The 12,584-nt window shown below is 42.7% G+C and overlaps 1 protein-coding gene across 1 annotated transcript in view; it reads left to right on the forward strand.

Moving 5' to 3' along the window:
* Nucleotides 1-2,106: 2,106 nt before the first annotated feature.
* The window catches only part of acvr1ba (activin A receptor type 1Ba), a 13,350-nt gene continuing 2,872 nt past the window's right edge, over nucleotides 2,107-12,584 (forward strand). Inside the window, exons 1-7 of the mRNA XM_010784433.1 lie at nucleotides 2,107-2,280; nucleotides 9,775-10,005; nucleotides 10,096-10,353; nucleotides 10,561-10,791; nucleotides 11,293-11,460; nucleotides 11,629-11,785; nucleotides 12,410-12,534. Of these exons, the coding sequence (XP_010782735.1) occupies nucleotides 2,217-2,280; nucleotides 9,775-10,005; nucleotides 10,096-10,353; nucleotides 10,561-10,791; nucleotides 11,293-11,460; nucleotides 11,629-11,785; nucleotides 12,410-12,534 (1,234 nt within the window). The 5' untranslated portion in view covers nucleotides 2,107-2,216. The remainder of the gene's footprint in view (nucleotides 2,281-9,774; nucleotides 10,006-10,095; nucleotides 10,354-10,560; nucleotides 10,792-11,292; nucleotides 11,461-11,628; nucleotides 11,786-12,409; nucleotides 12,535-12,584) is intronic.

Genomic DNA, 12,584 nt, shown 5'->3' on the forward strand with positions numbered 1-12,584 from the left:
TGGCAGGTCTTTTTTTATGCAAGCCAAATTGGTCTCAAAGATGCAGCTGATAGGACAGCTGATGGAAGTACAGATTAGACAGCTGCAGTGCCCTGAAGCTATAATCCCATAAGGGATTTGTTTGATAATTGATCAGTCACTGACTATGGATGGATAGACACATGTGTCACAGTTTGACTAGCTTAATACTGGTGCTGCAAGGACAAATGCAGAAAGTCCCTCACTTACATCCATGATAAGAGAAAAGGCTTTGTAGACAGTCACAGTTACAATGGATCAGTTTTTCGTTTGCTTAAGAGGAATATGTCAGGCTGGACTTGAAATGTCTACTTTGAATGGGAGTGGCAGTTCAGATTAGAGTCATGAGTTTGGTGACTGAGCCTGTGTTGCATATCAAAGAAACAACATGTTACTCATCTCATTGCTTCACTATTTTGACCATTGTTTTAAAAGTATCTTCAAAACTATTCTTTTTATGTCCTAATGTATGACATTTGATTATTTTGAATGTAAGTATTCAGCAATAATGTCAGTGAAAGTTGGGAAGCTTGACCAATTTTTTTTCTGAATACATTTTTGTTTTAAAATGTATGTTTTGACTTATCAGGATTGCATAAATCGAGCATAACAATGTTGACCCGAGCAGATGAATGTATTTTGACTACTTCATATTGTTGCAGTTTGTTTCAAGTCTTGAAATACAAATAAACCATTTAGGCAAAAATACAGAATTAATCCATAATGTTAATTTTGGCATGATCTGAAAAAACATTCTATATCATAAAAACAAAATCATGATGTGGAGAACAAGTCATCATTTACTTTTTTTAAAATAAAATGCTGACTGAATACCTATTTTTAAGTCAAAATAACAGAGATGTCATCGGCTAAGTGTCAGTTTGACCTTCTTTACCATTATCTTTATGATTTAAATCTATTTCTTAATTCCTAAAAATAACATGAATTTACATTTCATTAATAAAACCAATGAAGAGTCCCTAAATAAATGTGTTGCTTCAAACAGACCCACCACACCACATAAGTCAAGAAGGCCAAACCAATCCAGCCTGATTCCCAATTTCCTTATAATTTCATAGATCTGTTTTAATGATTAAACCCATTTCAAATGTCAGAGGCATTTCATGATTCAACATAACCTTCCACTTGTTTTGTTTTATTTTGGGTTTTTTTATCGAATAGTTTCAGAACTTTCCTAAGGAGTTTCAATCCAAACTAGTTTATATAGATCCTTTCAAAAATGTGAGATATACCTGACAGATTTTAAAAACAGACAAGTTTCTGTTAATTTATGATAACATTTTTTAGTAATAACATGGAGTTAGGCTCTCATATTTTTATAGTTCAAATTGATCTTTCTCCACATCCCACATTACGACCCCAACCAATATTAAAGGTTGAATGTATTCATCCATAAAGTCTTTGAAAACACATTGCTCCCATCAAAATGAATACTGATTACAGAAGATAAAAAAAATGTGTATCTAGCAATCAAAACTAAATAAAAATGCATATTCAGGAATATGTTATAGAAGGCTGCATCAGCACTGAAGTGTTTAATCTGATTTAAATCTGTAGGCTAGACATTACTTTGTTGCAACAATTACTTTCATGATCATTAACATGCTATTTATTATCTAGTTTAGCGTAATCTTTTCGTCTATAAAATGTCAGAAAAAAGAAAAATGTCCATCCCATTTCCTTAAAGTCCAAGGTAATATCTTTCATTGTTTTGTTTTGTCAGTCCAAATCCAAAGATACTCAGTCAAATTTGACATAAAAAAAGAGGCTAGAAACAGCATTTCGGCCATTTTCATGCAATGGGCCAGTGAATTAGTCGAAAATCACATTAGATACATTGAGACAGCATAATGTTAAGATGTGTTCATTTTTCACTCAAACGGTGCCTATACTTTCCTCGTGCACAATCTTTTGATGATGTTAGACTGGAATTTTGAAATCCATTCAACATTTTGTATTTACAACACACAGCCATGACCTCAGCGGTGGCAGAAGGGGACATGCAGCGGGCAGCCCTCCCCTTTAAACATGCGCGCACACCCCTTTAAACGCGTCACTCCCCGGGCTGGCTGGCTAGTGTTTGGCGGTGTGTCTGTGGCTGTGTTTCAGCTCTGCTCGTGTTGATAACGACACTCTTCGGACGCATTTCATCGCGCAGAGATGGGAATGTTGAAGAAATGGCTCTAAGAGAAGTTGCCCTAACGCTGCTGGCCCTGTGCGGGTTAGTGGCCGTCGGTGAAGGTAAGTTTGATCTGAGCACCTCTCCGGCTTTTGTCTCGATTTGTTTTCCCGGACTGGGCATCGCCTGGTGTCGCTCCTCGTCCATGGCGCGTTGTGTCGGGGATCTGGCTAACCGTATCAAGCTAGCGTTGACCTCAATACCACGGTTGCTGTTTGCCCGATACAAAAGTCCCGCTGGTTTGTTCGTTTTGTCCGATTTAGATTTTTATCAACTGAGAACAAATCCGCCTTGTGAATGGTCGTTATTGAACACATAGCAAGTAACCACAACAACAACAACATGGTGGTGGTGTTTGTTTCAAGGCTAAAGCAGGCTAGCTAACTGGATAATGAACAGTTTAAAGTTTAATAATGTTGTTAATTGTTTTTCCTTAGTCAACAAAACATTGTAATACAACAATTGTATGAACGCAGTCTACTTTTGTGTAGTGTATTATATCTAGTCTACTGTCGAAGTTATCTGTTGCTGGGCTAACATATTTACAAAACAATCTCCTGTTGGATTGTGACCGCTTATCAGTGTTTTGCAATGGGACAACACTCAGTGCTGATAGCGGACTGTTTAAACACATGCAATGTGCTCAGTGGCAGTGTCGTCACATGTTCGCACTGGATGGAGCAGAATGGAGTCGCTGAATGAAGGCCTAACCTACTTTGTGCATGAAATGTGTTATTGAGAGTAAACACTGGCAGCCCTTCTATTGGGGTCCATTTGTAAGGAGTGAAAAGGCTGCTTAGTGGCCTCCAGCAGAAAGTGAATGCTGGCATAGGGTGACAACAGCCGTGCTTTCAGATACCCAGACAGAAGTCAGAGTTGAAGTCTGGGTTCATTGTGATGGAAATGTGGCAAGTGGGGTCTTTTGATGCGCCAGTTATGGGGCTGCTTCAGTCTGAATACCCCGCCTGCTCCTGCAGCTGAGACACAGCTCAACCACACAGCCTCAAACAGTTTAATCATGTTTCCAAGAATCATAAATATTTCTCCCCCGCTTAGTTAAGGGTGCAGTACACAAAGGTGGATTGCTTCATTTAAAGGCATGCTGTAAATATTGTCACACCTGAGTGGTCAGTTTGTTTGGCTGGGTTACTCCAATAGTATCAGTGATGTGTGAAGGGAAAGTGGGGGTGAATGTGTGGCCATTGCAGACAGGCGATGACGGGTTTGTCCAGCTGGCGAGGTCTGCCGTTTAGGGGGCCCACACGTCTGTCTGGAGCCACAGTTTCACACCATTATAATGGATTACACCACACATGGGCTGAAACCAGACAGACCTGAAAGTAGCTGCGCTAAAGCAGATTCCAGGCCTGTGGTTAGTGTAGTATGTTTCTGTGATAATACTCTTTACTCACAGGTTTGATGGATGTGTCACCTGTTGTTGACTTCATGTGTATTCAGGAGTCACTAGTGTTATCCGCATTTCATGCCTGTGTGACGCAGTCTTCCTGGGAGCACTGAGCAAAATAGCAATGTGATATGGGCACTGTCGACCACAATGCCGTGAGGTAGGGCGCGTCCCTCTCTTTCTCATTTACCCACGCCCTCTTTATTCTCCATCTCTGTCATATAAGTAGGCCTGGTGCTTTATCAGACGGTAGTCTGTACTTTATCTGCGGTCCCATTTCTGTTTTACCTACTGACGTCCACCATTGAGTCCGGAATCGAGCTTTATCATGGGTTATGGTTACCCCCCAGGGTAAAGGAAGGCCGCTGGTTATCTCTTGAACACTCACTTTTAGTAGCCCAGCCCTTCTACAAGCTATCTAGAGACTCCTGTACATCTCTGTATTGCTTCTGTGTAAAATCCAAGATAAGGCAACAGCAGACAATGAAAACCTCTCAACTTGTTTAGGGAACTGTCTGTGCGGGGCTAAACTCAGCCACAGGTGCTGTTTAATGTCATCATGTGAATGAGTTCAGGTGGAGGAAACATGAGCGTTTCAGCCTGGAACATGTGTACACCTGCCCAATAGATCGGAGCCAAGGGAATGTACGAACTAAATGGGTTCAAAGGTGTGTTTCAGTAAAGAGCAGAGAGTTTGGCCAGAGGAGGGGTGTTGGTAATGTTTCCAGACTCAAACTTGAAAATGAGAAAGTTATATATTTTTATCTTAAAATATGTTGCGATTGTCGGGACCTGTTCTAGACAGACAGATGTTTCGGCTGCAGAACCCCTGCAGCAAATTATGATTGCATAAAGCTTTAAATATATTGAAACGGTAAGGTTATTCCCTGGGCTGGAATCCTCCTCTCTTTCAAAACAAATATAAAATACACCTGTGTTTACCAAGACTTTCTATAATGTGGCATTGATTCAGATGGGGTCAAGTTAGGCCTGGGGGGGGGATATAGTTTCCCCCCCCCCCATAATGACCAGTGTTGGTAATGACCTCCGATGGCCCGGACGCGCGGGGCCCTAATTGCTACAGCAGACAGCGTAGCCTCTGACTGACCCAGCGTGGCCATTACTGATGTTGGACCACAAGCGATTATTAGCACTGCAGAGCCAGCTATTCCACCTTCTGCTGACCACTTCACATGCTGTTAATTTACCCAGAACACTTTGTCCTTTTTTGTTGTGTATGTTTCGGGTTAAATGTACATCTGCTTGTTGTGCCAAACTTGAAAGTGTACTTGGAGTGTTGTTATTGTCACAGTACACCCAGACAGACCCGGTAGCTATGTGAGTTCATGTCTAAAGGGCTGAACCTGATACCAGTCCTCCATTACACGTCTCTTTGAAGAAGTGTTAAATAAGTTTTTGTTGGCTTCAGTTGGAATGCAGATTAGACCTAACCTGCCTCGTTGTTTTCTGCTTGAAGGTGTGCGATCCGGAGAATGGTAGTTGGCAAGAAATCTTTTGATGGGGGATATAGTGTTAGTGTTAGTGTGTATTGTCTAACTAGTGCTTGAAGTGAACGCAATGCAATGATGACAATGCAAATAAAACAATTCAATACAAAAGGGCACTTTTACTACATGAACTTAGCATTAGGTCTGGAACATTTGGTGAGGATAACAAGAGAAGCTGTTTTGGTGTCAGAACATTATTTGATTATGCGTTCTGTGCAAAATAACCTTATAATCATTATTTTTTTTCCATACATCCCATTTGTTTTTTGTTTTTAGTCTTTGCGAACTAGTTTTTTTTTTTATTCTATTTTTCTTTTGTTCAATGAAAGTATGCATAACCAAAGATAAGTGTCATGAAATAGGATTTTATTATAAGATCCCACACTCTAGCTAGAGTTGAGCTTTTTCAATAAAACGGTTAGTAAGTAAGACAGATAAAGGAGTACTTTTTAAATCTCCGGTCTGCTAATACTCAGAAAGGGGTTTAATCTCAAGTCACATGGCAAATGCATTAGCTCACAGTGCTGTAATATACTGTTGCATTATAGAGGCAAAATGGACCAGTTTGGACATTTGAGCTGCAGCATAAAATCCAAAGTAAGCCTGTGCTAATGTTTTTGTGCCTTTGAACTCATCCAGGACAGCAGACAGACAGGATGGGATGTAGCCTAGAGGGTGGTTGGTAGAGATAGTAGAAGCATCATCTGCCCCAGAGACTTCACTTTAGAATCAGATCAGTAATTTGACCCCGAGATGCAGACAAAGGTAATGACTTTCCTCCATCCCCTAGCATTGATTAGGACACAGTTGCGGTGTGTGCGTGTGTATGTGCACCCTTGTGTGTGTGTTTGCACTCACACTGTCTGGTGGCGTCTGCTTGTCTTGATCAGCTCTCAGTCTGGTATCTGTATGGATCTAATTTCAGCCAGGGCATTTTGGTAATGGTGCTCTGCACACACGCAAGTACCCGACTGTCTCTGTCTGCGTCGCTCAGCTCCCAGAAACCCACTGTGTTTGTGCACCCCGGATGCCCTGCGGCGACCACGTGTATTTTCCACAGACTTTATTATTATCTCACCATACTAGGAAGTTCACTTCCTGTTTTGACTGGGTTGCCGCATGAGTAGAGTGAACTCCTCCTCATACGAGCAAACACACAAAAGGCGGTCATCAAGGTTAATGTGTAAAGGTGTTTGGAGTGGGACTATGCTGTGGTTTTTAGTTGGGTCCAAGTTAAGGCGATGCTGGTTATAGCAACAATGTTTTATTAATCCCTTCCTCACTGTGTCAGCCCTTTCCTGTCTCAACATGAACGGAATGATAGGAACTTCACACACTAACAGCTCAAAGGAGTTGCTCTTTGCGAAAGCAGTGTTCTCCCCATTTTCTCTAATGTTCCCTTTTCCTGTTATTCACCCCCTCCCGTAAGTCAAAGTCTAGACTGGGTTTTAATGACGGTCGCAGCTGGTCACTTGGGCAAACCCCAACCGCAGCTGGGGGGCCCTGTAAGCCCGCTCGTTTCCCCCGCTGCCCCCTCCCTCCGTATTGTCCTGACCAACGTTGGGCCCGCCCCCATCCTGTCTGACCCAGAGCAGCCCCCTAACATTGGGGTTGTTGCTGCTAACCCTTGTCTGTCCCCTTTGTGCCACCCATCCCCCCTCGCTGCTCCACGCAGGAGTGCGCTCCCCCACTCCACTCTGCTCTTTGTTCGTGCGGGGCCAGTCCAATCCCTCCTCATGTCGTCTTAATCTCAGCACAAAGGACCAGTGTAAAGACCACCAATTATGTGGATACAAGAGCAGAGTTCACTCAGAAACGGCCTCTACTCAGATCCATGTGTGTTTAGGCTGGATAATATTCATTCAAGTCTAGCTTTGTAACACTTCTGCTCTGAATACAGTGAGATATGCAGAGCGTTGTGCAAACATCACAGCGTTTTGCTGAAGGCTAGTGGGCCAGGAGGTCTTTCTTAGATATGGGTTGAGTTTGTTTTGTACTAGTACCCTGTTTTGCATGATGTTCTTTTTGGATTTTTGTTAACAGCCATTATTTTTTAAAAAGGCAAACAGATTATATGGTAATATATATTCTGTGCTGTCACTGTTTTCCTATAGAGGTTTTCCTTTCCTTTCGTATGTCCGGTTGTATTGGGTCATAATAATAAGAGGCAAATCCATGAGCAGGACTCTCATTGACTTTTTGCTTCAATGTGATGAATGTCCCCAATTATTTATTAGGGAACACTAACATTATGTTTTTCCCTAAAGAATGTTTTATCTTTATTAATAAAACAGCCGATTCTGTCATAGATTTCCTCCATATTGGCCACCTATACTGCTTGTTTGTGTGGAAGCAGGCTACATATGTTATTTTCACAAGCTAGCCTTCACGAAAGGCAAAGTCCTGCCACAAACCAAACTCTTGGTAGACCACAAACCATCCACTGCAGATCGGAGAAGGGAATGTGTGTTTTCAGCCATGTTTGGTTTCCTTCCTGAGCTTCAGTCTGTAAGTCTGTGTACCATCTGTCTTACCACACACTGAGTCTCCATGATGGATGAGCCTGTTCATTTAAAATCATGTGTTCTTATTAGATTGCTGTTGTTAAGGTTATTGCATATTTGCGCAATGTGTAAGTCATAAGAAGTAGTTTATAGCCTTCAGTTTAAGTCTAATGAGAAACATGAAGGACATCAAATCCAGCTTGCATTCGTGTGGATGTAATGCGGTGTAGTCTGGAGAACATAATCACAAAAATGCCCTTTGAAGAACCATTTGTTTTCTTTTTTATGATGATGTCTCCTTTCTGGACTTGCTGAATGATTTATTTCCCTTAAAACCAGCTGATGTCATGCCTAAAAGAGAGAAGCCTAATGGAAAAATGCGAAACTTATCTGAATTGAATGATGGATATTCAGCGCCAGCCAGCATTCTAACCTATATCCGTTACTCTTGTCATGTGTTTTATTTTGGCTAAACTATTTGATCTATTACTGCTGCAGATTAGTGTGATGTGTCACACAGCTTGTTTATACTCTCTTTATAAGTTCCAGCCTGCTTTACCTCTGTGTAATCTGCAGGAAATTCCATGTACACGCACACTGTGGTGAATTTGGACATTCTCCGCCAAGACTTCCTGCAATTTTCCCGATAACCTCCTGGAGAGCAAGACACGCGCAAACCCAAACAGATGAGAAATATACTTTTTCCACATTTCCAGTTACTGCACAGTGGACAAGCATAGCTCACACGCTACATGCAAAGAATGCATTCAAACCAAAAGCAACCTCCCAGGGTTCAGATAAATGGAAAGTATTCCCATGACACAGGGGTTTGTGGTTTTGGCCACTGGGACGTTGCATGCAGATGGCGAAGTCAGTGAACCATTCATTTGGAGTATTTAAAAAAAAAAAAAAAAAGACTGAACAGAAGAGTAATTGTGTGACGACTCAGTTGAATTCAGCACATTCTTGAAACAACTAACACCTTTTGACAGGGACCCAAGTTGTTGCAAACAGCGGAGATCAGTGAGCTCATCTGGTCAAAGAAACCCTCAGGATAAGACACCGAGGATTAGTGGAAGCTTGCCACTCTTAAAATCTGTTCTTTCTTCTGATCCAGACATTGTCCGTGGTCCAACCGCCTCCTTTATGAAGGAGAATACAGATTTAAATTCTTCTCTGCATTGTGTCTCCTCCTGTGTTGTTTTGGGTGCAATCGTCTTGTCCTGCCACGTCTACAGTGTTTAGTTTTGAGTATAGTGTCGTCTTTGTTTTTCGAACGATGGACCAGGTCATGGCTTGTCATGCCTCATGCACAGCTCTGTTGTCAGTCAGACAGTTTGTCATCTACCACTGACAGGGGTTCAATCAAGCTTAGCTGCTTCCCTGTCTTTTCCCCACATTGAAACTAGTCCCGCGTTCATCTACGGTAGCCTGAACATGTTTTGCAGTGTGTTTGGTTGCAGAAAACCTTGGGAAAAGCCTCTTGCGCTGACCTTACTTGAAATGAGAAGCATGTGTGCTATGACTCAAAATCACATTAAACTCCAAATCTAATCAGTTGGTCATTTCTTGCTTTCTAGATTTCCCAACCAACTCTGGTTCTGTTTCTTGACGTGGCAGCTTTTTTTTGTGGACTTTCTAGCACTGACCTTATTTAAATGTGTAGATGGAGCACAGAAGTTTTATTATGGCGGTGGCAGGAGTTCCATTGTGTCTGCTTTTAATAGGTCCCCGAGCAGGAGTGTGCTGTGTTCAATAAAACTTCTGTCTCATTAGCTTAAACAGTGGCAGCTCTCTGTGTGAGAGACAGAGAAGCGTAATGGAGCAGAATGCTGCATTGGGGATTTGGCCGGATCTCTCTCCCCTTGTTGGGTTTCACTTTGTCTGTCCCACTGAGCCGGTCCGTCTCCACCCTGCGTTTTTGGGTTCATCTGCATTGAAGGATCTGATTTCAGGGCCGCCTGGCTGCTTCCCAACTCCGAGCTCTGTCTGCATCTCACAAAATGCCTCTACTGAATCCTGTGATGAATGTCTGGGGTTAGCTCGCCCCCTGCTGGATGTAATATGGGCGTTTTAAATAGGTGCTTTCAAAACCTCATTGTGTCAATTGATATTAACTCTCACTTTCCTTTCCCGCAGCGTTACGTTGTAACTGCACAAACTGTGAAAAGACCGCTTTTGAATGCGAAACAGATGGCGCCTGCATGGCCTCCACATACTACATCGAGGAGAAGAAGCAACATGTACGCATCTGTATCAACCGGGACAATCTGGTCCCCCCAGGACAACCTTTCTACTGTCTGAGCGCTGAAGGCCTGCTCAACACGCATTGCTGCTATTCAGATTACTGCAACAGTATTGAAGTCCCTGGTAAGGCTACATCATCAACATCAGATCACTATCAGTTTGACAGTGGCACTGTTTCAATTGAGTGTAACCTCTTTGATTTTGCTCTCCTAGTCCCAACAAAGGAGGGGGACTGGTCCACCTCAGCCTCCTGGGGGCCGGTGGAGCTGGTGGCAGTCATTGCGGGGCCGGTGTTCCTTCTCTGTGTGCTGCTGATGGTCGGAGTGTTCCTGTTCCAGCATCACCAGAGGGCCTATAGCCACAGGCAGAGGCTAGAGGTAGAGGACCCGTCCTGTGATCATCTGTACATGGCCAAGGACAAGACCCTGCAGGACCTCATCTACGACATGTCCACTTCTGGATCAGGCTCTGGTCAGTACATGCTGTTTATATGTTCACAGCCTATGTGTCTTCTACACAATAAGAGTAGCAGACAAGTCTTTCATTATTGAATCTGTGAATGTAATTGCAACACTTAGGGAAATTATCCTGAACTACAAACTGCTGAACCACTCGTCACAACCTGTCGTAAAACAACATTCTGTCTGACTAATTTGTTCTCTTTTCTTCTGCTTACAGGTTTGCCCCTGTTCGTGCAGAGGACGGTGGCTAGGACCATCGTACTGCAGGAGATCATAGGAAAGGGTCGGTTTGGTGAGGTGTGGAGGGGGAAGTGGAGGGGAGGAGATGTGGCGGTGAAGATCTTCTCCTCCAGAGAGGAGCGCTCGTGGTTCAGAGAGGCTGAGATCTACCAGACAATCATGCTGCGCCACGAGAACATCCTGGGATTCATTGCAGCAGACAATAAAGGTGAGAAACTTTGTGGGCTGTGTAAAACTTGGAGCAATTCCTAGACCACCCACAAGAAAGTAACAGAAGGAACAAGTCAAAAACTAAAGGAAGTACAGACAGTTACACCAAATGTCATCTTTTGAAGTTAGAGGAAAACATTATATTATAACCAAGCGTGTCAAAGAGTGTTGGCGCCCCATTCGCAAAGACAATGGGATCACTTTCCGTTTTCCTCCCAAGACCAGCAACTACCAACAACAACAACGGACATGATGCATTTTGTTTTTCAATGTAACTTCTACTCCTGTGGAAAGTACCTGAAAATAACTTCCTTTTAATACTCTTTCTTACTGAGCATGGCTTCTGTTAGCTACTGGGGCAAACAAGGACACTATCGGCCTCCTGTCTTGCTTGGTTAAAGAAAAACACCTGGCTATTGGCTACATTCATTATTCAATTGAATTGTAGTGTATATACTTCCTGTTATTTGTTCTCTAATTGTTATTTGCTCTCTTTCAGACAATGGTACATGGACACAGCTGTGGCTAGTGTCAGACTATCATGAGCACGGCTCTCTCTTCGACTACCTGAACCGCTACTCTGTCACCATCGAGGGGATGATCAAACTGGCCCTGTCGGCAGCCAGCGGACTGGCTCATCTACACATGGAAATCCTCGGCACCCAGGGTGAGATGAACTGTCATGTTACGGCGCGGAATGCCATTAATAAACCAAATGAACACTGCAGGGCAGGTGCATGAATTCATATGCACAATACAGTGGTTATTTACAGTCAGCAAGCATGTTGCTATTTCTGCTTTTGATGTAAATGTAATGATGTGTTCTCTCCTGCAGGTAAGCCTGGCATTGCTCACCGTGACCTCAAGTCTAAAAATATCCTGGTTAAGAAGAATGGCATGTGTGCCATAGCTGACCTCGGCCTGGCAGTCCGCCACGAGTCCATCACAGACACAATCGATATAGCTCCGAACCAGCGCGTGGGCACAAAGAGGTAAATGTTTCCATACTCATTCACTTAAAAGCAAACGGAGGCATACATAGGGGATTTGTTAAGGCCAAGTCTGGCTACAGGAAGTTTTCTTAAATCTTTTACAAATCCAACAAAAGGATTAAAAGCAGCAGTAAAGTATACGGCTTGTTGCTCTGTGCCCCTGACTTTCACTGTGTCCAAAAACTATTCAAGTATAAATCCCACATTCAACACTGTAATGTTGCTGTTACTTCTTAGTAGAATCCACTAATGCTGAGCTGAAAATAGCCCCCCGTTTTTTGTAAAGGGCTTTACCTTACAAAATAAAACGATTTATTTTTGAGCACATTCTTCCGTCTTTTGGAGGACCCAATGGCATTGGGTCTGAGTGCAACAAACAGGAGGGAATAGTCACAGTGTCGACTGACACTTTGTTACTGTCTCTCATGTTGAATTGAACAATAAAGAATGTGTCCAGCATTATCCTTTTGTAAATCCATAGAAGTTTTTGAAAATGTAATTATTCTTAAATGAGAAAATGGCTTTAAAAAGTTAAGATTTTATGTCACTAAATAAGATAGTTGAAAATGTTTAACGTGTTGTATGAAAATGCTAATTATTGCTCTTACTCATTGCTGCCTCTAGGTATATGGCTCCAGAAGTCCTGGACGAAACCATCAACATGAAACACTTTGACTCCTTCAAGTGTGCTGACATTTATGCGCTAGGCCTGGTGTACTGGGAGGTTGCGCGTCGCTGCAATGCAGGAGGTAAGACCACCACCAACAGCTGATGACACACAGCAGGCATTGCAGATATC

This window comes from Notothenia coriiceps, unplaced genomic scaffold, assembly GCF_000735185.1.
Source record: "Notothenia coriiceps isolate Sejong01 unplaced genomic scaffold, NC01 NC01_scaffold00026421, whole genome shotgun sequence".
Lineage (NCBI taxonomy): Eukaryota > Metazoa > Chordata > Actinopteri > Perciformes > Nototheniidae > Notothenia > Notothenia coriiceps.